Source organism: Hibiscus syriacus, unplaced genomic scaffold, assembly GCF_006381635.1.
Source record: "Hibiscus syriacus cultivar Baekdansim isolate YM2019G1 unplaced genomic scaffold, ASM638163v2 tig00109978_pilon, whole genome shotgun sequence".
NCBI classification, from domain to species: Eukaryota; Viridiplantae; Streptophyta; class Magnoliopsida; order Malvales; family Malvaceae; genus Hibiscus; species Hibiscus syriacus.
In genome coordinates, this window is record NW_024062545.1 from 451,425 (window position 1) to 470,292 (window position 18,868).

Genomic DNA, 18,868 nt, shown 5'->3' on the forward strand with positions numbered 1-18,868 from the left:
GGACAAAAATGTATCGAAACTTGATGTATTTGTGTCGATACTTCATGTATACTTGTTTTCTCATAAACCGGTACATTTAGACTGGTTACATTGTTAATTTACTTATTACATTATAATTATAGTTTTCGATGTTTTTGGGATCGACACTTTTTAGTGCACTTGGTTTTGAAATACATTTTGAATAAAAAGTATCGACACTTGTTATATTTGTGTCGATACTTTTTGTACACCTGTTTTCTCAAAAACTGGTATATTTAGACCATTTACATGAATAATTTACCTATTACATTATAATTATGTTTTTCGATGTTTTCGGGATCGACACTTGTTTTAAATGTATCGACACTTTTATGTGCACTTGGTTCTGAAATATATTCTGGACCAAAAGTATCGACACTTGTTCTATTTGTGTTGATACTGTTTGTACACCTGATTTCTCAAAAACCGGTATATTTAGACCGGTTATATTGCTAATTTACCTATTACATTATAATTATGGTTTTCGATGTTTTTGGGATCGACACTTGTTATATATGTATCGACACTTTTTAGTGCACTTGGTTTTGAAATACAGTCTGGAGAAAAAGTATCGACACTTGTTAGATTTGTGTCGATACTTTTTGTACACCTGTTTTTTCAAAAACTGGTATATTTAGACCTTTTACATGAATAATTTACCTATTACATTATAATTATGTTTTTCGATGTTTTCGAGATCGACACTTGTTTTAAATGTATCGACACTTTTATGTGCACTTGGTTCTGAAATATATTCTGGACCAAAAGTATCGACACTTGTTCTATTTGTGTCGATACTGTTTGTACACCTGTTTTCTCAAAAATCGGTATATTTAGACCGGTTATATTGCTAATTTATCTATTATATTATAATTATGGTTTTCGATGTTTTTGGGATCGACACTTGTTATATATGTATCGATACTTTTTAGTGCACTTGGTTTTGAAATACAGTTTGGAGAAAAAGTATCGACACTTGATAGATTTGTGTCGATACTTTTTGTACACCTGTTTTCTCAAAAACCGGTATATTTAGACCTTTTACATGAATAATTTACCTATTACATTATAATTATGTTTTTCGATGTTTTCGGGATCGACACTTGTTTTAAATGTATCGACACTTGTTTTATTTGTGTCGATACATTTTGTACACATGTTTTCTCAAAAACCCGTATATTTGAAAACGGCGGTAAGTAAGTGTTACCTTAGAAATACATTATGGACAAATTCATTATGCACATTATCACTAATGTTGATATTTGAAAAAGGTAAGTTGTTACCTTAGAAATGGAATTTGGAATTTGATGTTATCTCCCGATGCATCCATTGAGTAAATTGTTGTTAGGATGGATGGAATTTCGGTTTAGGAGTAAAATTTACATTTAAATTCAAACTCTAATTATAAATGAAATGAAAATGAAATATCATGTTAAATTGAACATGAAAATTGCATAATTGATTCATACTGTGTAATCAAACCAAAACATACATACACAATAAATTTATAGATAACAATGTTCAAATAATGTACCTACAACGAAATTAATCCGATGGAAAAGGGTTATCACTAACGAAGTCCGGAACATTAGGCGCCTTCAACAAAATTTCCAAATACTCGCGTATTTTACCACCTTTTGCTGAGGACATAAATAAATAATTTCAATTATCAAACTAATCAGGTGCAATTTTACTAACAAGAAACTAAATTTTTTTTTATAAGGAACAAGAAACTAAATGAGCATAATCAAGAATAAATTTGTGTAATACTTAGAGCACGTCGTACGAATGGGAAGCAATGTCGAAAGAATGTGGACATATGTAACTGTTTATCTAATAAAAACATAAATTGTTAATCAATCAATCTATGAACAACTGTTTAACTATGAAAATATGGCATGAATGTAACTTACCAGATTATGAATCATTTTTCGCGGTGAATCATCAACCAACAGTGTATTTAGGGCGTTAAAATCAGTAAACTTGTTCCAAACATTATTGAGATCTTTATAGTAGGTAAACATATCTTCTGTTTTGTACTTACTTTGATCATGCTTACAAACAATCGAACATAAATATGTAGGGATCTTATAGAAATTAAAGTTAGCAAAGCGTAATGACAATCATCTTACCCAAACGAATAGAAAGTGGTCAGAGAACAAATGTAGTTTATCAAGTACATGGTCCATGTTATGCCTGAGATTGTAATCAAGTTTGAATGTTAACATTTAATTGTATATTAACGATTTTGGCTATAGTAATTTGAATTGCTCAATAGTTATAACCTCATCTTGGATGACCAAATGACAACAACAAAATTCTGTAAACAAAATTGCATAAATTAATATAATCCATTTCTGAGGATAACATCTGCAACATGAAGAAAATGAGATTAAAGTTGTACGCTTATATGTTAAAATAATGGATACAAATTAACAGAATTGAAACCTTCTAGATGTCTTGGGATGTAGGCAAGGACACCATTAACGTAAAAAATTACTAGTTTTCTTGCAAGCGGCGTTGCAGACACGATATACTTGTTTAGATCATCATCATCATCATTATGATCATCTTCATCGTCATCTTCATTGACCGCTTGGTTTTCCACATCTGTTAAAAGAAAATAAAATACATTTCAGAATGTGTAAATGTTTAGAAACATAAATAATTAATTACCTAACTCGTTTGATGTCGTTGCCGTAATTTGTCACGCAACATGGAGACTTCATTGCGCAATGATGAAATATCGGCTCACATTCCGCTCACACGGGAATCAATATGCTCCCGAAAATTGACCATGTATTCCATCACTGTCGTAATTGTGACATCCTGCCCATCTTGAGCTTCTGCAGCTTCTTCCATCATTGCGTCTCCCATTGGTTGGTCATCTTCATTGTCCTAACTCTCTATATCTAAGCCGACATCCTTGACACACTTCCAACCGACTTTTTCAACAAAATCATATCCCGCTTTTTTAACAAATAACATATCAATCTTGCGGGTTAATCGAACAGGGGAGTCAAACGAAAAATCAACTTCTTTCTTATTCAACAGATGGGTGATGACACATCCATATAGTAGTGAAGTTGAAATTGATGTTCCCTTTGTGACTATATATACAATTGTATTAAAAATCATTTTAGCAATGTTTGGAGCCGTTTTGGTTTTGGATTTATACTTTGCTATCCACCAATAATCGTTGTATCGAAGCATTGAATGTTTTCCCCCACTAGGCCGAATAAACCAAGTTAGCATTTTGTGAAACACTCTGTACTCTAGATCTAGGTGAATTGGGCTATTTCTAGCAACCCGTTTAATTGTAGACCAATCTACATCATTTTCATCTGAATCCCCTTTATTCGCTACACCTAAACCCTTCGCAATAGTTTCCGGAGATATATATATCCTTCCCCATGACATGGGTATTAATTCCTATTATATTACCCTTATTAGGCTCATACTCGAAGGAAGCATTGTTGTAGAAGACTCTAACTAGGTTGGGGTAATATTTTGGTTCTACACCAAGGAATTCAAGCCAACCCCAAGATGTAAACGTGGATTTAAAACTAAAAGCATATTTATCATCGAACAAGAAACCCAAGTCAATGAGATGTTCGAGACGAATCTTCCTTACTTTAAAACTCATTTGCCATCTTTCTTTCTCCGCATCGGATCTAAAGTTGTCAGTTTCGAACGACCTGATTTCCTATTGTTTGATAAGGAGGTTGTGGTTGAGAAGAGCTGGGTTGGGAAGAGGTGGGTTGAGAAGAGATTTGAGAAAGACCCCACTTCTAACGTTGATATTTTGGAGCCATTTTGGGTGTGGATGTTGTTACATTGAAAAAAAATACATTAAGGAAAAAAAGACCAATATGCAAATCAAACAAACCCTAATTTATGGCAAAATATCAAAAAATCTACCTGATTATCTGATCGTAACAGTTATGAACGCTGGTATTCGTCGGAGTCGATGAGTTTTTTTTCTGCCTTTAGGTTTATGGTTTTTCGATTTGGAGTTTGTATCATATTTATAATAAATAAATAAAAAACGAGTAATTTAAAAAGGTATCGACACAAGTTAATAATGTGTCGATACATTATGGTAACATGTTTTCAATTTAAACCGGTATATTTAGACTAGTTTTATTATTAATTTACCTATTATATTATAATTATGGTTTTCGATTTTTTTGGGATCGACACTTGTTATAAATGTATCGACACTTTTCAGTGCACTTGGTTTTGAAATACATTCTGGACCAAAAGTATCGACACTTGTTCGATTTGTGTCGATACTTTTTGTACACCGGTTTTCTCAAAACACGGTATATTTAGACCGATTATATTACTAATTTACCTATTACATTATAATTATAGTTTTCGATGTTTTTGGGATCGACACTTGTTACAAATGTATTGACACTTTTTAGTGCACTTGGTTTTGAAATACATTCTGGACAAAAAGTATCGACACTTGTTCGATTTGTGTCGATACTTTTTGTACACCTGTTTTCTCAAAAACTGGTATATTTAGACCGGTTATATTTCTAATTTATCTATTACATTATAATTATGGTTTTCGATGTTTTTGGGATCGACACTTGTTATAAATGTATCGACACTTTTTAGTGCACTTGGTTTTGAAATACATTCTGGACCAAAAGTATCGACACTTGTTCGATTTGTGTCGATACTTTTTGTACACCGATTTTCTCAAAAATCGGTATATTTAGACCGGTTATATTGCTAATTTACATATTACATTATAATTATAGTTTTCGATGTTTTTTGGATCGACACTTTTTAGTGCACTTGGTTTTGAAATATATTCTGGACAAAAAGTATCGACACTTGTTCGATTTGTGTCGATACTTTTTGTACACTTGTTTTCTCAAAAACCGGTATATTTAGGCCGGTTATATTTCTAATTTACCTATTACATTATAATTATGGTTTTCGATGTTTTTGGGATCGATACTAGTTATAAATGTATCAACACTTTTTAGTGCACTTGGTTTTGAAATACATTCTGGACCAAAAGTATCGACACTTGTTTGATTTGTGTCGATACTTTTTTTACACCTGTTTTCTCAAAAACCAGTATATTTAGATCGGTTATATTGCTAATTTACCTATTACATTATAATTATGGTTTTCGATGTTTTTGGGATCGACACTTATTTTAAATGTATCGACACATAAGTTTACCTATTCTCTCATTAAACCGGTATATTTTACCTATTAAGTTCCCAAACTTGGACAAAATGTTGGAATCAAATCTTTGTGTTTATTAATTTTGTCATTATTATATTCTATTTTTGCCACCTATACAATTTACCTATTACTTTAAAGTTATTGCATTTTGTAGTTATTGAACATACCTAACTATGGAATGGCCATTAAGTCTCGCACATGATGACAATTATGTTAGTGACATTTGGAATAATGCAGACAAAAAACATGACTCCTACTGTGTATAAGATTATAAATCGTATACAAAATTAAAAATCTTATACAAATTAACCATGCATTTACATCATCCCTTCCTTTTGTTATTCTTGTGTAGTATGGCAGCTTTTGTCATCTTCTCTCTTAGTTGATTTTGATTGTGGCTTACGAGATCGTTTAATATTCGCATACGATCCCATTCTCTAACAACTTATATTCAAATTGTCAGTACGTTAAGTATTTTAGACCACAACATTCAATCTACGACTTTGAACAATTTAACCGCAAACAAATTTTTAATTCTACTTACAAAATCACAAGTAGTCCCGCTAGAACCAATCGATTCCATCCACATCATCACATAAATGCCGCAATCATGTCCATTCGATTGCTCGTTCATCTTATGCTCCGTGAATTTGAATCTTTGCAAGGGGAAATTTGCTAGAGATCCACATGCTTATACCCAAATGCGTTTCTTATTATAACTATCTAATATTTTCATCTGCATTAAAAAAATATGAAGTTATGATCCAAACAAATTATGCATTATAATTGACATAATTTCATTTCATACATACCAATCTCTTAGCATCATTCACTCTCTGTTTAGCTGCTTCAGATGTAAACAGACTATCATATACAGTTGCAACACGGTCTACCATATCCAACACCAACAGATACCAATGTGACTTATTGTGGTTTATTGTGATCATGATTTGTAACAAATTTCACGCCCAATTTGACAAAATTCAACATTATATATCCAAAAACATCATTTATGCCTATTCGTATGGTGTCTTACCTTCTCACAGTTGGTGAATTTCACATAGTTATGCAACATGGGATCCCAAAAACTCACAATACCCTCAATACAGACGTTGTCCAACGACTGTTGCTGCAATTACATGACAATCATTATTAATTTACAGTCTATAACATTACTTTTCAACATTTATTAATTTAATTCACCGCTAAGTGGTATGAAATGTAGCCAATCGTCCAACCTGACTTTTTAGAATCGTAGCTTACTGTCCAGGCGAACAAATCAATAACCTAACAAAATTAATTACACAATCAGAATATATTCAATAGGTTTTAACTTTTAATATATGTCTACTTAACACACCGCCAACCCATTCACTAGGCTTCAACATTGCAATGTCGGATACACTAGCGTATTGATTTCCCATTGAGATTACAGAACATCTGTATGAATCATTAGGATTAATATATTGTCATGAAATATTTAAATATCACTCACAAAGCAATATATTTAACTTACCCCGATTCTAACCCACTATTCCATAAATAATCACAAATTACAGCTTCTACCGGTTCAATTCCGCTTGGAATAACCGCTTTTTCAACCTACAGTTTTTCATACAAATTTTAGTCACAACAATATGATAAAAATCAAATTAAGTTTACTTTTATTCAACTTACCTTCTGCTTCTTCTTCTGGGGTGCAGGACATTCCGAATTCAAATCTGCATCTATAACACTCTCCGGTGTATAGATGTTAGTGACATCCTTTCTCCTCATTTCCTCCATCTTTTCTTCTTCCTCCATCTTCTCTTCTTCAATTTTTTCAGTTAATCATATTTTTGCTCTACATAGCTCTTCATCTCTTTTATTTCACCCTTCATTTTCCCCCCTTCATCCAAGTTTTTCTCAACCACCTCCTTCAGTCCCGTAAGTTTACTCTTCAATTCCACAACCTCATTGACAACTACATCAATTTTTCCACCCGTCAACAGATTAAGTTCCCTCAACACCTCAACTTCATTCACCGCTACATCTACCTTTCCTTCCACTTCCCCCTTATGCCTCTCAAGTGTCTCTTCATCTCTTGATTATCTTTGATGAATATCAAAAAGGATTTTTTTAATATCAACCAATTCAGACATCAAAATATCGAATTTAATCTATTTTCCCTCACCGTAATCCCCCCGACCGTCATCCACCCCTCCAACCATCTCTTCTTCCTTCTACACTACCTCCTTTGCTTCCTCTGCCTCTTTTACCTCCTCTGTATCCTCTAACTCCTTGACAATAACCTTCAAAATTAAATTTGTATTAAGACATTGATTATATTCTTAATATTATTTAATTACATTTATTACCATTTCTAGCTTCCTCGGTCTATCCAACTTCAACTTCGCCATCACTCTAACCACCTCTTCCTTCCCCCATGCACGGATACGTGCCACTCCGTTTCTTTCATAAGCCGATAAACTATCACAGCCCGACCAAAAATCGAACAGTGCAACATGCATTTATAATAAAAGTTATCATTTTATATAATAACTATACTATCATTTTATATAAAAAAACAAAAACATTCTTCAACTCAGTTACCTCTAAGATTGTTATGCACCCTTTGAGGTATCTCTGGATGCCCTTTTGAAAGGTGATTATTGATTCAATCAATCTTGAATGGACATATTCAGCCCAATTGAATTCACCCTTCAAGCCTTCATCGCAAATGAGCTTCATATCGTCCTTGTTCGTTGACGTATCACCCGTTGGACAAAGAAATATCCTGACAAGGTATAATAGAACTCGGGCCTTCAGGTCATCCCCCCCGTAAGATCCACTTTTGATATCCTCTTCAACTTCAGCATATGCCACCTTCTGATTCAAACCAGTTTTGGAGGCAATTGCTTTCCAGTTCTTACTCCTACAGACTTCTACAACACTTTTGCCATTGTTTTGTACCCCAAGATGGCTGCAACAGTCGATACCCCCAGAGGGAATGAAAAATCACCATATTTAGCAATACATTGTTTGACATCAAATTGCTCCATCAAGGATCGACACAATTCCCTCCGAATTGGTCGATCCTCTACTCCTATCAATGATCCAAACCTCATTTCCCTCAGCACATTCAATTGATCATTCTCTTTAAGGTGTTCAATTAATGAATTCACCCTTTTTATGTTGCACCTTATCGACACTTCCTACATTTTTTAACAATATATAATGTTATTGTTCTTATATATCTTGTATCAATGTATTTACAAGTTTAATGAATACCTTCTTTTCATGTGCTTTCATCCGTTCTTTGTATTCTTTACTATCATTCCTTGACTGTGTGATTTAAGGTTCCTTTTCAGCATCACTCATCGAATTCTATTTCGACCTCACATCTTTTGTCACCTAATATTAAGCGTAAATGTTTCTTAATCAATACATTAACGCTAAATAATACTCAATGTCAATTTCATTTTACATACCGAACCGCTGTGTGTGCCATCTTCCTTCATCCTTTTGCATTCGATCATACTGTCAACATTTAAAATTTGTAATCAATTTAAAGTTTTAATCCAATTACCATTTCAACAATAATAACAAAAAGACTGATACTTACTAGAAGTACATATATCCACCCTTTGGTTGCTTTCCTCCCATTGACTTCATTTTTCCTTCATATATCAGTTTGCGCAAATCAAATCAAATACTGCTTACATACACTTTATTCAATATACAAAAATAATAACCACTCTTTGTGGTAAAACGATTGGTCTTCAAAAGAATTTGAATGGCCAGTACAACAAGTGTCGGCACATTTATACAACCTAAAACATCATTTTATACCTATAATATCATTTTTACCTATAAATATTAACTAAAAGTAACGATTCGGTCACAAATGCTTCTTTACTTCAAACCCCCCCAAACAACAACACATAAAAACCCTATTTCCTATTACTGTAATAATAAAAAACTAGGGTTTCAACAACGTACCTTTCGATTCGACTGCAGCAACAAATAAACAAAACTTCACGTAGAAACGCCTTCTGAAATGCAACAACAATTATGCTTTGATTTCAAAAACTCTATCTATTTTCAGAGGATAGCTATGCCTTTATATTTACACCGGATATGTTATTTATATTTAATCGATACAACTACATAAGTGTCGATACTTTTATGTCAAGTGTCGATACTTTCGATAGGATATTTATCTATTTCTTTGAAAGTATCGATAATTTTTTACGCGTACTTATTAAAGTATCGGCACTTTCAACATATCCGATATCTATTTACCGGTTTTGTCATTTTGAGACCGGTTTTATCATATTTTTACATGTTATATTGTTCTAGATCAATACATTTTCATAAAGTGTCGACACTTTTTAAGCGCTATAACTTCTTCTCTTTTAAATTCAGAAAGTGTCGATACTTATATTAAATTATCGACACTTTCAACATATCCGGTAACTTTTTCGGTTTTATCATTTTTGAGACATGTTTTATTATATTTTTACATGTTATATTGGTAAGGATCGATACATTTTAATAAAGTGTCGACACTTTTTAAGCGCTATAACTTCTTCTCTTTTAAATTCAGAAAGTATCGATACTAATATTAAATTATCGACACTTTCAATATATCCGGTAACATTTTCCGGTTTTGTCATTTTTGAGACCAGTTTTATCATATTTTTACCTGTTATATTATTATGGATCGATACATTTTCATAAAGTGTCGACACTTTTTAGTTTAATTTCATAAAGTGTCGATACTTATATTAAATTATCGACACTTTCAACATATCCGATATTGTTTTACTGGTTTTGTCAATTTTGGGACATGTTTTATCATATTTTTACCTGTTATATTGTTGTGGATCGATATTTTTTTAAAGTATTGACACTTTATAGGTGCTATAACTTCTTCTATTTTAAATTCAGAAAGTTTCGATACTTATATTAAATTATTGATACTTTCAATATATCCGGTAGCGTTTTACTGGTTTTGTCAATTTTGAGACCTGTTTTATCATATTTTCACCTGTTATATTATTATGGATCGATACATTTTCATAAAGTGTCGACACTTTTTAAGCGCAATAACTTTTTCTCTTTTAAATTCAGAAAGTGTCGATATTTATATTAAATTATCGACACTTTTAACATATCCGATAACTTTTTCCGGTTTTGTCATTTTTTAGACCTGTTTTATCATATTTTTACCTGTTATATTGGTAAGGATCGATACATTTTCATAAAGTGTCGACACTTTTTAGGCGCTATAACTTCTTCTCTTTTAAATTCAGAAAGTGTCGATACTAATATTAAATTATCGACACTTTCAATATATCCGGTAACTTTTTCCGGTTTTGTCATTTTTTAGACCAGTTTTATCATATTTTTACATGTTATATTGTTGTGGATCGATATATTTTTTTAACGTATCGACACTTTATAGGTGCTATAACTTCTTCTCTTTTAAATTCAGAAAGTTTCGATACTTATATTAAATTATCGACACTCGACACATATCCGGTAGCGTTTTACCGGTTTTTTCATTTTGGGACCGGTTTTGTCATATTTGTACCTGTAATATTGCTATGGAGCGATCCCTTTTTCATTTGTATCGACACAAACCGACAAGCTAAGTTTACCGGTTGCCAAATTTTTTAATATTTCTTCATGATTTAGACCTACTACATTATTATTACTCAACATTTCCGGTAGCGCTAAACCGAATATTATAAATATATTATAATGTATCCTGTAACGCCGTATATTAGTCGTATATTAGCCCACCTTTCCGTAGACAATCCCCACTAAAACTCTAAGGTGGCGTTTGGTTGGATGGAATCCCTTGGAATTGGTGGGAATTGGAATCCAATTCCACCACTTTCCCATGTTTGGTTCAAGATTTTCAAGGGAATTAGAATCCCTTATGGAATTCAATTCCATCAAATGAGGGAAAGTAAATTCTATCAAAAAATGGTTGGAATTCAATTCCCTTGTTGGAGGGAATTGAAATTTGACCATACTACCCTCATCAATCATTTGGTAACTTATTCATATATTGAATAAAAATATTTTTTTTTATTATTTCGGGTCTGGTCGGGTTTCTAATTCATATATTCGGGTCGGGTCGGGACGGGTGAAACTTTATTTTGGTCGGGTCGGATCGGGTTTTTTTAAGTGTGATATTCGGGTTCGGGTTTAGGGTGAAAAACACCGGACCGACTCGAAAATATATATAATTCAGGTCGGGTCGCATTAAGTCACTATTTTTATTAAATAAAAATAATTTTTTATTATTTCGGGTTCGGGTTGGGTTGGATTTCTAATTCATATATTCGGGTCGGGTCGGGTCGGATGAAACTTTATTTTGTTCGGGTCGGGTAGGGTTTTTTAAGTGTGATATTCGGGTCGAGTCGGGTTGGGTTTTTTTAAGTGTGATATTCGGGTCGGGTTCGGGTTTAGGGTGAAAAAAACCGGACCGACCCAAAAATATATATAATTCGGGTTGGATTAAGTCACTGTTTTTATTAAATAAAAATATTTTTTTATTATTTCGGGTCGGGTCGGGTCGGATTTCTAATTCATATATTCGGGTCGGGTCAGATGAAACTTTATTTTGTTCGGGTCGGGTCGGGTTTTTTAAGTGTGATATTCGGGTCGAGTCGGGTCAGGTTTTTTTAAGTGTGATATTCGGGTCGAATCGGGTCGGGTTCGGGTTTAGGGTGAAAAAAACCTAACCGACCCGAATATATATATAATTCGGGTCGGGTCGGATTAAGTCACTTTTTTTATTAAATAAAAATATTTTTTACCTATTTTGGGTCTGGTCGGGTCGGATTTCTAATTCATATACTCGGGTCGGATGAAACTTTATTTTGTTCGGGTCGGGTTTTTTAAGTGTGATATTCGGGTCGGGTTTTTTTAAGTGTGATATTGGGGTTAGGTCGGGTTCGGGTTTAGGGTGAAAAACATCAGACAAACCCGAAAAAAATATATAATTTTACCTTATATATTTAAGAATAATTACAATAATATCCATCTATATATAATTTTTTTCAATTAAGTCAATGTTTTTATTGAATAAAAATAATTTTTTTATTATTTTGAACCGTGTCGGGTTGAGTTTCTAATTCATATATTGAATAAAAATAGTTTTCGATATATTTTTTTGTAACTAATTAACATACTCCGATTGGAATGTATCGAAATATTACTCTATCTTTTGGTAACTTATTAACATATTTTGATTGCAATGATTTTAACTTATAATGTTTATTAACATGATTTTTATAATTTATTGAAATGAATAATCAATCGATAAAATGAAAATTTAATATTTTTTAATTTTTTATAATATATTACTATATGTAAGTTGTAAAATAAACTAAAATAAAGAAAAAAATAAAAAGGACAATTCTATCATTTTACCTTACTGAAATCAAATTCATCTAACATGTCTATAAATCAAACAGAATATGAAATTGGATTCTAATTCTATTTCCTGCCAATCAAACATAATATGAAATTGGATTATAATTCTTATAGATTCCAATTCATTCATAAATTTCAATTTCAAACAAACATTCTAGCGAACCAATTCGGCGCACGAAGCAGAATATAATACAGAAGAAAGTAGGGTTTTAATCATCACTGCAAACTATCACTGCAAACTAAAGAGCTAAACATAAAAATCTGGTTGGTTCCTGTTCTCTCCTTTATTTCATTCACTTTAGACAAACGGTTCTTCCTTCCATCTCTATCTACTGCGTCTCTTTGTTTCTTTGATTGTTTTTCTTAATCATCCCAATACAACATTTTTTTCGTTCTTGTTGTTTGGCTTCTTTTTGCAGCTAATTGAAAAATGGCCGGGTTAGCAGAGATGACTGCGGCAGAGTTCTTGCGAGTAAGTTTTTGTTTTTTGTTCTAGTCTCTGTTTGGTTTCCGAGAAAGTGTGCGGAAACGATAATCCACCAATGGGTTTTCCTTGTTTCTTGATTTCGAATTTTAAGGGTTGTTGTGATTTTTTCCCCTTTGATTTTTTATTGTTTAAACAAATAAAAACTATTGAGTTTATCTCCTTTATTCCTTTATGCAAACCCATTTAGTTTCTTAACTTTCTTCTTCGTTTTTTGGTGCATCGTGATTTATTTCAGGGTACGACAAGGCAGGCTATATTTTTGCAGAGAAATACTTTGATCAAGCGAAGTAATTTGCTATGGGGCAAGCTATGTAATCCGAGCCGGATGGGGTATATGTCTAATACAAAGGATGTTTCTTTGAGGTGCTCTTCTCGATCAAAGGTTAAAGCAATGGCATCTGACAATGTCCGTACTAGTTTGGCTGATGAGCAGCTTGGGTTGATTGAAAAGCCTGCTCAAGAGGTCATACATTTCTACCGTGTCCCTTTGATTCAAGAAAGTGCGAACGATGAGCTTCTCAAGTCTGTTCAGACCAAAGTTTCCACTCAGATTGTCGGGTTGAAAACTGAGCAGTGTTTCAACATAGGACTTGCTTCGAAGATTTCGACTGAGAAGGTTTCAACACTTAAATGGATTCTTGGGGAAACATACGAGCCTGAGAATTTAGCAGACGAGAGTTTTCTTGCGAACAAGAGACAAGAAGGGTTGAATGCAGTGATAGTTGAAGTTGGGCCTAGGCTGTCTTTTACAACAGCATGGTCCTCAAATGCTGTTTCGATTTGTCAATCCTGTGGTTTGACTGAGGTGACTCGAATGGAGAGGTCAAGAAGATACTTGCTGTATAGTAAGGGAGCGTTGCAGGAAAATCAGATTAACGAGTTTGCTGCGATGGTTCATGATCGGATGACTGAGTGTGTTTATAGCCAGAGGCTCACATCATTTGAAACCAGTGTGGTTCCAGAGGAAGTTCGTTTTGTGCCTGTCATGGAGAGGGGAAGGAAAGCATTGGAGGAAATAAATGAGGAAATGGGTTTAGCATTTGATGAACAAGACTTGCAGTACTATACCAGGTTGTTCATGGAGGACATAAAACGGGATCCAACAAATGTAGAGTTATTTGATATAGCGCAATCTAACAGTGAGCACAGCAGGCATTGGTTTTTCACTGGGAAGATTGTTATTGATGGACAGCCCATGGATAGGACCCTCATGCAAATTGTCAAGAGCACTTTGAAAGCAAATCCAAACAATTCTGTCATTGGTTTTAAGGATAATTCAAGTGCAATAAAGGGGTTCCTTGCTTACCGGTTACGACCAGTTCAGCCTGGAACAGCCTGCCCGCTGAATGAAACTACTCGTGAAATTGATGTCTTGTTTACAGCTGAAACACATAATTTCCCATGTGCAGTGGCACCCTACCCTGGTGCAGAGACAGGTGCAGGTGGTCGCATTAGAGATACACATGCCACTGGAAGAGGGTCCTTTGTTGTTGCATCCACAGCAGGTTACACAACTGGGAATCTTAATATAGAGGGATCATATGCCCCCTGGGAGGACACATCTTTCACATACCCTTCAAATTTGGCTTCTCCTTTGGAAATTCTCATTGAAGCTAGCAATGGTGCATCAGACTATGGTAACAAATTTGGTGAACCGTTGATTCAGGGTTTTACCAGAACATTTGGGATGAGACTCCCTAGTGGTGAACGACGAGAATGGTTGAAGCCTATCATGTTCAGTGCAGGGATTGGGCATATCGATCATTCTCATATTTCGAAAGGAGATCCTGAGATTGGAATGTTAGTTGTAAAGATTGGTGGGCCTGCATATCGAATCGGAATGGGTGGTGGAGCTGCCTCCAGTATGGTTAGTGGCCAGAATGATGCAGAACTTGATTTTAATGCTGTACAGCGTGGAGATGCTGAAATGGCACAAAAATTGTACCGTGTAGTTCGTGCCTGTGTCGAGATGGAGGAGGATAACCCTATTATTAGCATTCATGATCAGGGAGCTGGAGGGAATTGCAATGTCGTAAAGGAAATAATATACCCAAAGGGGGCTGAGATTGATATTAGGGCTATAGTGGTTGGAGATCATACTATGTCAGTCTTGGAGATATGGGGTGCTGAGTATCAAGAACAGGATGCAATATTGGTAAAGCCCGAAAGTCGCAATCTTCTGGAATCAATATGTGCAAGGGAAAGACTCTCAATGGCTGTTATTGGATGTATTAATGGTGAGGGACGTGTTGTTCTAGTTGATAGCTTGGCAATTGAGAAAAGCCGTGCTAGTGGACTCCTCCTTCTCCAGCTGTTGATCTTGAGCTTGAGAAAGTGCTTGGTGACATGCCTCAAAAATCATTTGAATTCAAACGAGTGGTTTATGCACAAGAGCCACTTGATGTTGCTCCTGGAATCACAGTTATGGATTCATTGAAGAGGGTATTAAGACTTCCTTCTGTATGTTCCAAACGGTTCTTGACAACAAAGGTTGATAGATGTGTAACAGGTCTTGTAGCACAGCAACAAACAGTTGGTCCCTTACAGTTACCTCTTGCTGACGTTGCAGTCATTGCTCAAAGTTATGTTAACTTAAATGGGGGTGCCTGTGCCATTGGTGAGCAACCTATCAAGGGGTTGATTGATCCAAAAGCGATGGCTAGGCTGGCCGTTGGAGAAGCCCTCACAAATCTTGTTTGGGCTAAGGTTACTTCTTTGTCTGATGTTAAAGCAAGTGGAAATTGGATGTATGCTGCCAAGCTCGAGGGGGAAGGGGCAGCCATGTATGATGCTGCTATTGCTCTTTCAGAAGCAATGATTGAACTCGGTATTGCTATTGATGGTGGGAAGGATAGTCTTTCAATGGCTGCCCATGCAGGTGGTGAGGTCGTTAAGGCTCCAGGAAATCTTGTAATAAGTGCCTATGTCACTTGTCCTGACATAACAAAAACGGTTACCCCAGATTTGAAGCTAGGAGATGATGGTATTTTGCTTCATATTGATTTGGCAAAGGGAAAGCGGCGTTTAGGTGGATCCGCTTTGGCTCAGGTTTTTGATCAAATTGGGAATGACTGCCCTGATATTGATGATGTTTCTTATCTTAAAAGAGTTTTTGAGGGGGTGCAGGACCTTCTTGGAAATGGTCTGATATCTGCCGGTCATGATATCAGTGACGGTGGGTTACTAGTTTGCGCTTTGGAGATGGCATTTGCTGGAAATTGTGGCATTGTGTTGGACTTGGCTTCTCGAGGGAATAGTGTTTTCCAATCACTTTTCGCCGAAGAGCTTGGTCTTGTTCTTGAGGTAAGCAAGAATAACTTGGATAGCGTAATGGAGAAGTTTGACGGTGTAGATGTTACCGCTGAGATACTAGGACAAGTAACTGCCTCACCCATTATAGAGCTAAAGGTTGATGGAGTTACTCATTTAAATGAGAAAACTTCTCTTCTCAGAGATATGTGGGAGGATACGGGTTTCCAGCTTGAAAAGTTGCAGAGACTTGCATCTTGTGTGGAATCAGAGAAAGAAGGTTTGAAGCTTCGGCATGAGCCTTTTTGGCCACTGTCTTTCACTCCATCCATTACAGATGAGAAATACATGACTGCAACTTCAAAACCGAAAGTAGCCATCATTCGTGAGGAAGGGAGCAATGGAGACAGAGAAATGTCAGCAGCTTTTTATGCCGCTGGTTTTGAGCCTTGGGATGTTGCAATGTCAGACCTACTTAATGGAGTTATTTCTTTGAATGAATTCCGAGGAATTGCATTTGTTGGAGGTTTTAGTTATGCGGATGTGCTTGATTCTGCCAAGGGTTGGGCTGCATCCATTCGATTCAATCAGCCTCTTCTCAATCAGTTTCAGGAGTTCTACAAGCGCCCTGATACATTCAGTCTTGGTGTTTGCAATGGATGTCAGTTAATGGCTCTGTTAGGGTGGGTCCCGGGGCCTCAAGTTGGGGGTGTTTTTGGTGCAGGTGGGGACCCATCGCAGCCGAGGTTTGTACACAATGAGTCTGGCCGATTCGAATGCCGCTTCACAAGCGTGACTATAAAGGACTCACCAGCTATGATGTTTAAAGGAATGGAAGGCAGTACATTAGGTGTATGGGCTGCCCATGGTGAGGGAAGAGCATATTTTCCTGATGATGGTGTTCTGGATCGTGTACTGCATTCGGATCTAGCTCCAGTACGGTATTGCGATGATGATGGGAATCCAACAGAGGCTTACCCGTTCAATTTGAATGGTTCTCCATTAGGAGTGGCTGCAATTTGTTCTCCGGATGGTCGACATCTTGCCATGATGCCTCATCCGGAGCGGTGTTTCCTGATGTGGCAGTTCCCTTGGTATCCAAAGGACTGGAACGTGGACAAGAAAGGCCCTAGCCCATGGTTAAGAATGTTCCAAAATGCCAGAGAGTGGTGCTCATGATATCGGTTAGTTTTTCTACCCACAATATTTGATCTTACTAATTTATACTTGAATATTATTGAAAGCACTGTCTATAATATACTTGACTTTGTTGAATTTCTGCAAATCTTTATCTAATAGTAAAATTTCAGAATATGTATTGAGCCACTTTTATTGTTTTTAATCACAGGTTATGTTTCGCAAAGGACGAACGAGATGAACTACTGTGATTGGACGATGGACGCTTCATCTGAGTTCGATTTGGAGGTTTTTTACTGTTTATTTGGAAATGACATGAGACTACATTATTTTAGGCATAAGAGTTTGCTTCATGCAAACCTCAGAAACACAAACTTAGAAGAATTTTGCTTATTTGCCTTGTTTTACAAACCTGTTTGGTGAATGCCAGTTTTCCCTTTTAATTTCTTATATATGAATTGAAAATCAAAGTATCGTATCTTATATTATCTGAATATATTTTGGGTTTATTTTATGTTTTCACATCATATCTGAAAACTAGTACTTATTGGAGAGTTCTTTGAAGCTGAAGCAGATACAATATGTGATCTGTGTATGATCATCCTGTTGAAGATGAGGTGTTTTTACACAAGCAATGATGGCATCTATGCTACTGTAAAAAAATAGTGGCTACAGAGTGCTATTTGAGATGAATCAATGTCATGGGTGCTGGTGCGGTTCCCATAAGCACAGATGCACTGATCCAACAATGGCTGAAGCTTTACCTTTAGTGAAAGATTTATAAACTGTCCTAAACATGAGGTCTTTTACATTATTTATATCAATGAGTTTTATGAAGTCATTATTTATAGGGCAAAAGTTATAGGATAAAGAGAATCTGCAAGAAGATGAAAGACTAAGGTGACGTTTGGTTGGATGGAATTTCTTGGAATTTGGGGGAATTGAATCTAATTCTACAACTTTCCCATGTTTGGTTCAAGTTTTCTAAGGGAATTGGAATCCTTCATAACTTAAACTTTCTATTAAATGAGGGAAAGTGAATTTCATCCAAGAATGGATGGAATTCAATTCCCTTGTTGGAGAGAATTGAAATTTGACCATACTACCCTCATCAATATTTTGGTAACTTATTCATATATTGAATAAAAATATTTTTATTATTTCGGGTCGGGTGAAATTTTATTTTGGTCGGGTCGGGTCGGTTTTTTAAGTGTGATATTCAGGTCGAGTTTGGGTTTAGGGTGAAAATACCCGACCTGAAAATATATATAATTTTACTTTATATATTTAAGAATAATTACAATAATACTCTTATATATATATATTTTT

At 35.1% G+C, this 18,868-nt stretch overlaps 1 protein-coding gene across 1 annotated transcript; it reads left to right on the top strand.

Moving 5' to 3' along the window:
- The first annotated feature begins 12,873 nt into the window (after positions 1-12,873).
- LOC120211647 (probable phosphoribosylformylglycinamidine synthase, chloroplastic/mitochondrial) lies at positions 12,874-18,014 on the top strand. The gene is given in 5 exon segments (XM_039210144.1): positions 12,874-12,930; positions 13,086-13,138; positions 13,389-15,447; positions 15,450-17,586; positions 17,751-18,014. Coding segments are annotated over 3 exon segments (4,233 nt in total). The 5' UTR covers positions 12,874-12,930; positions 13,086-13,096; the 3' UTR covers positions 17,582-17,586; positions 17,751-18,014.
- Positions 18,015-18,868: the final 854 nt, after the last annotated feature.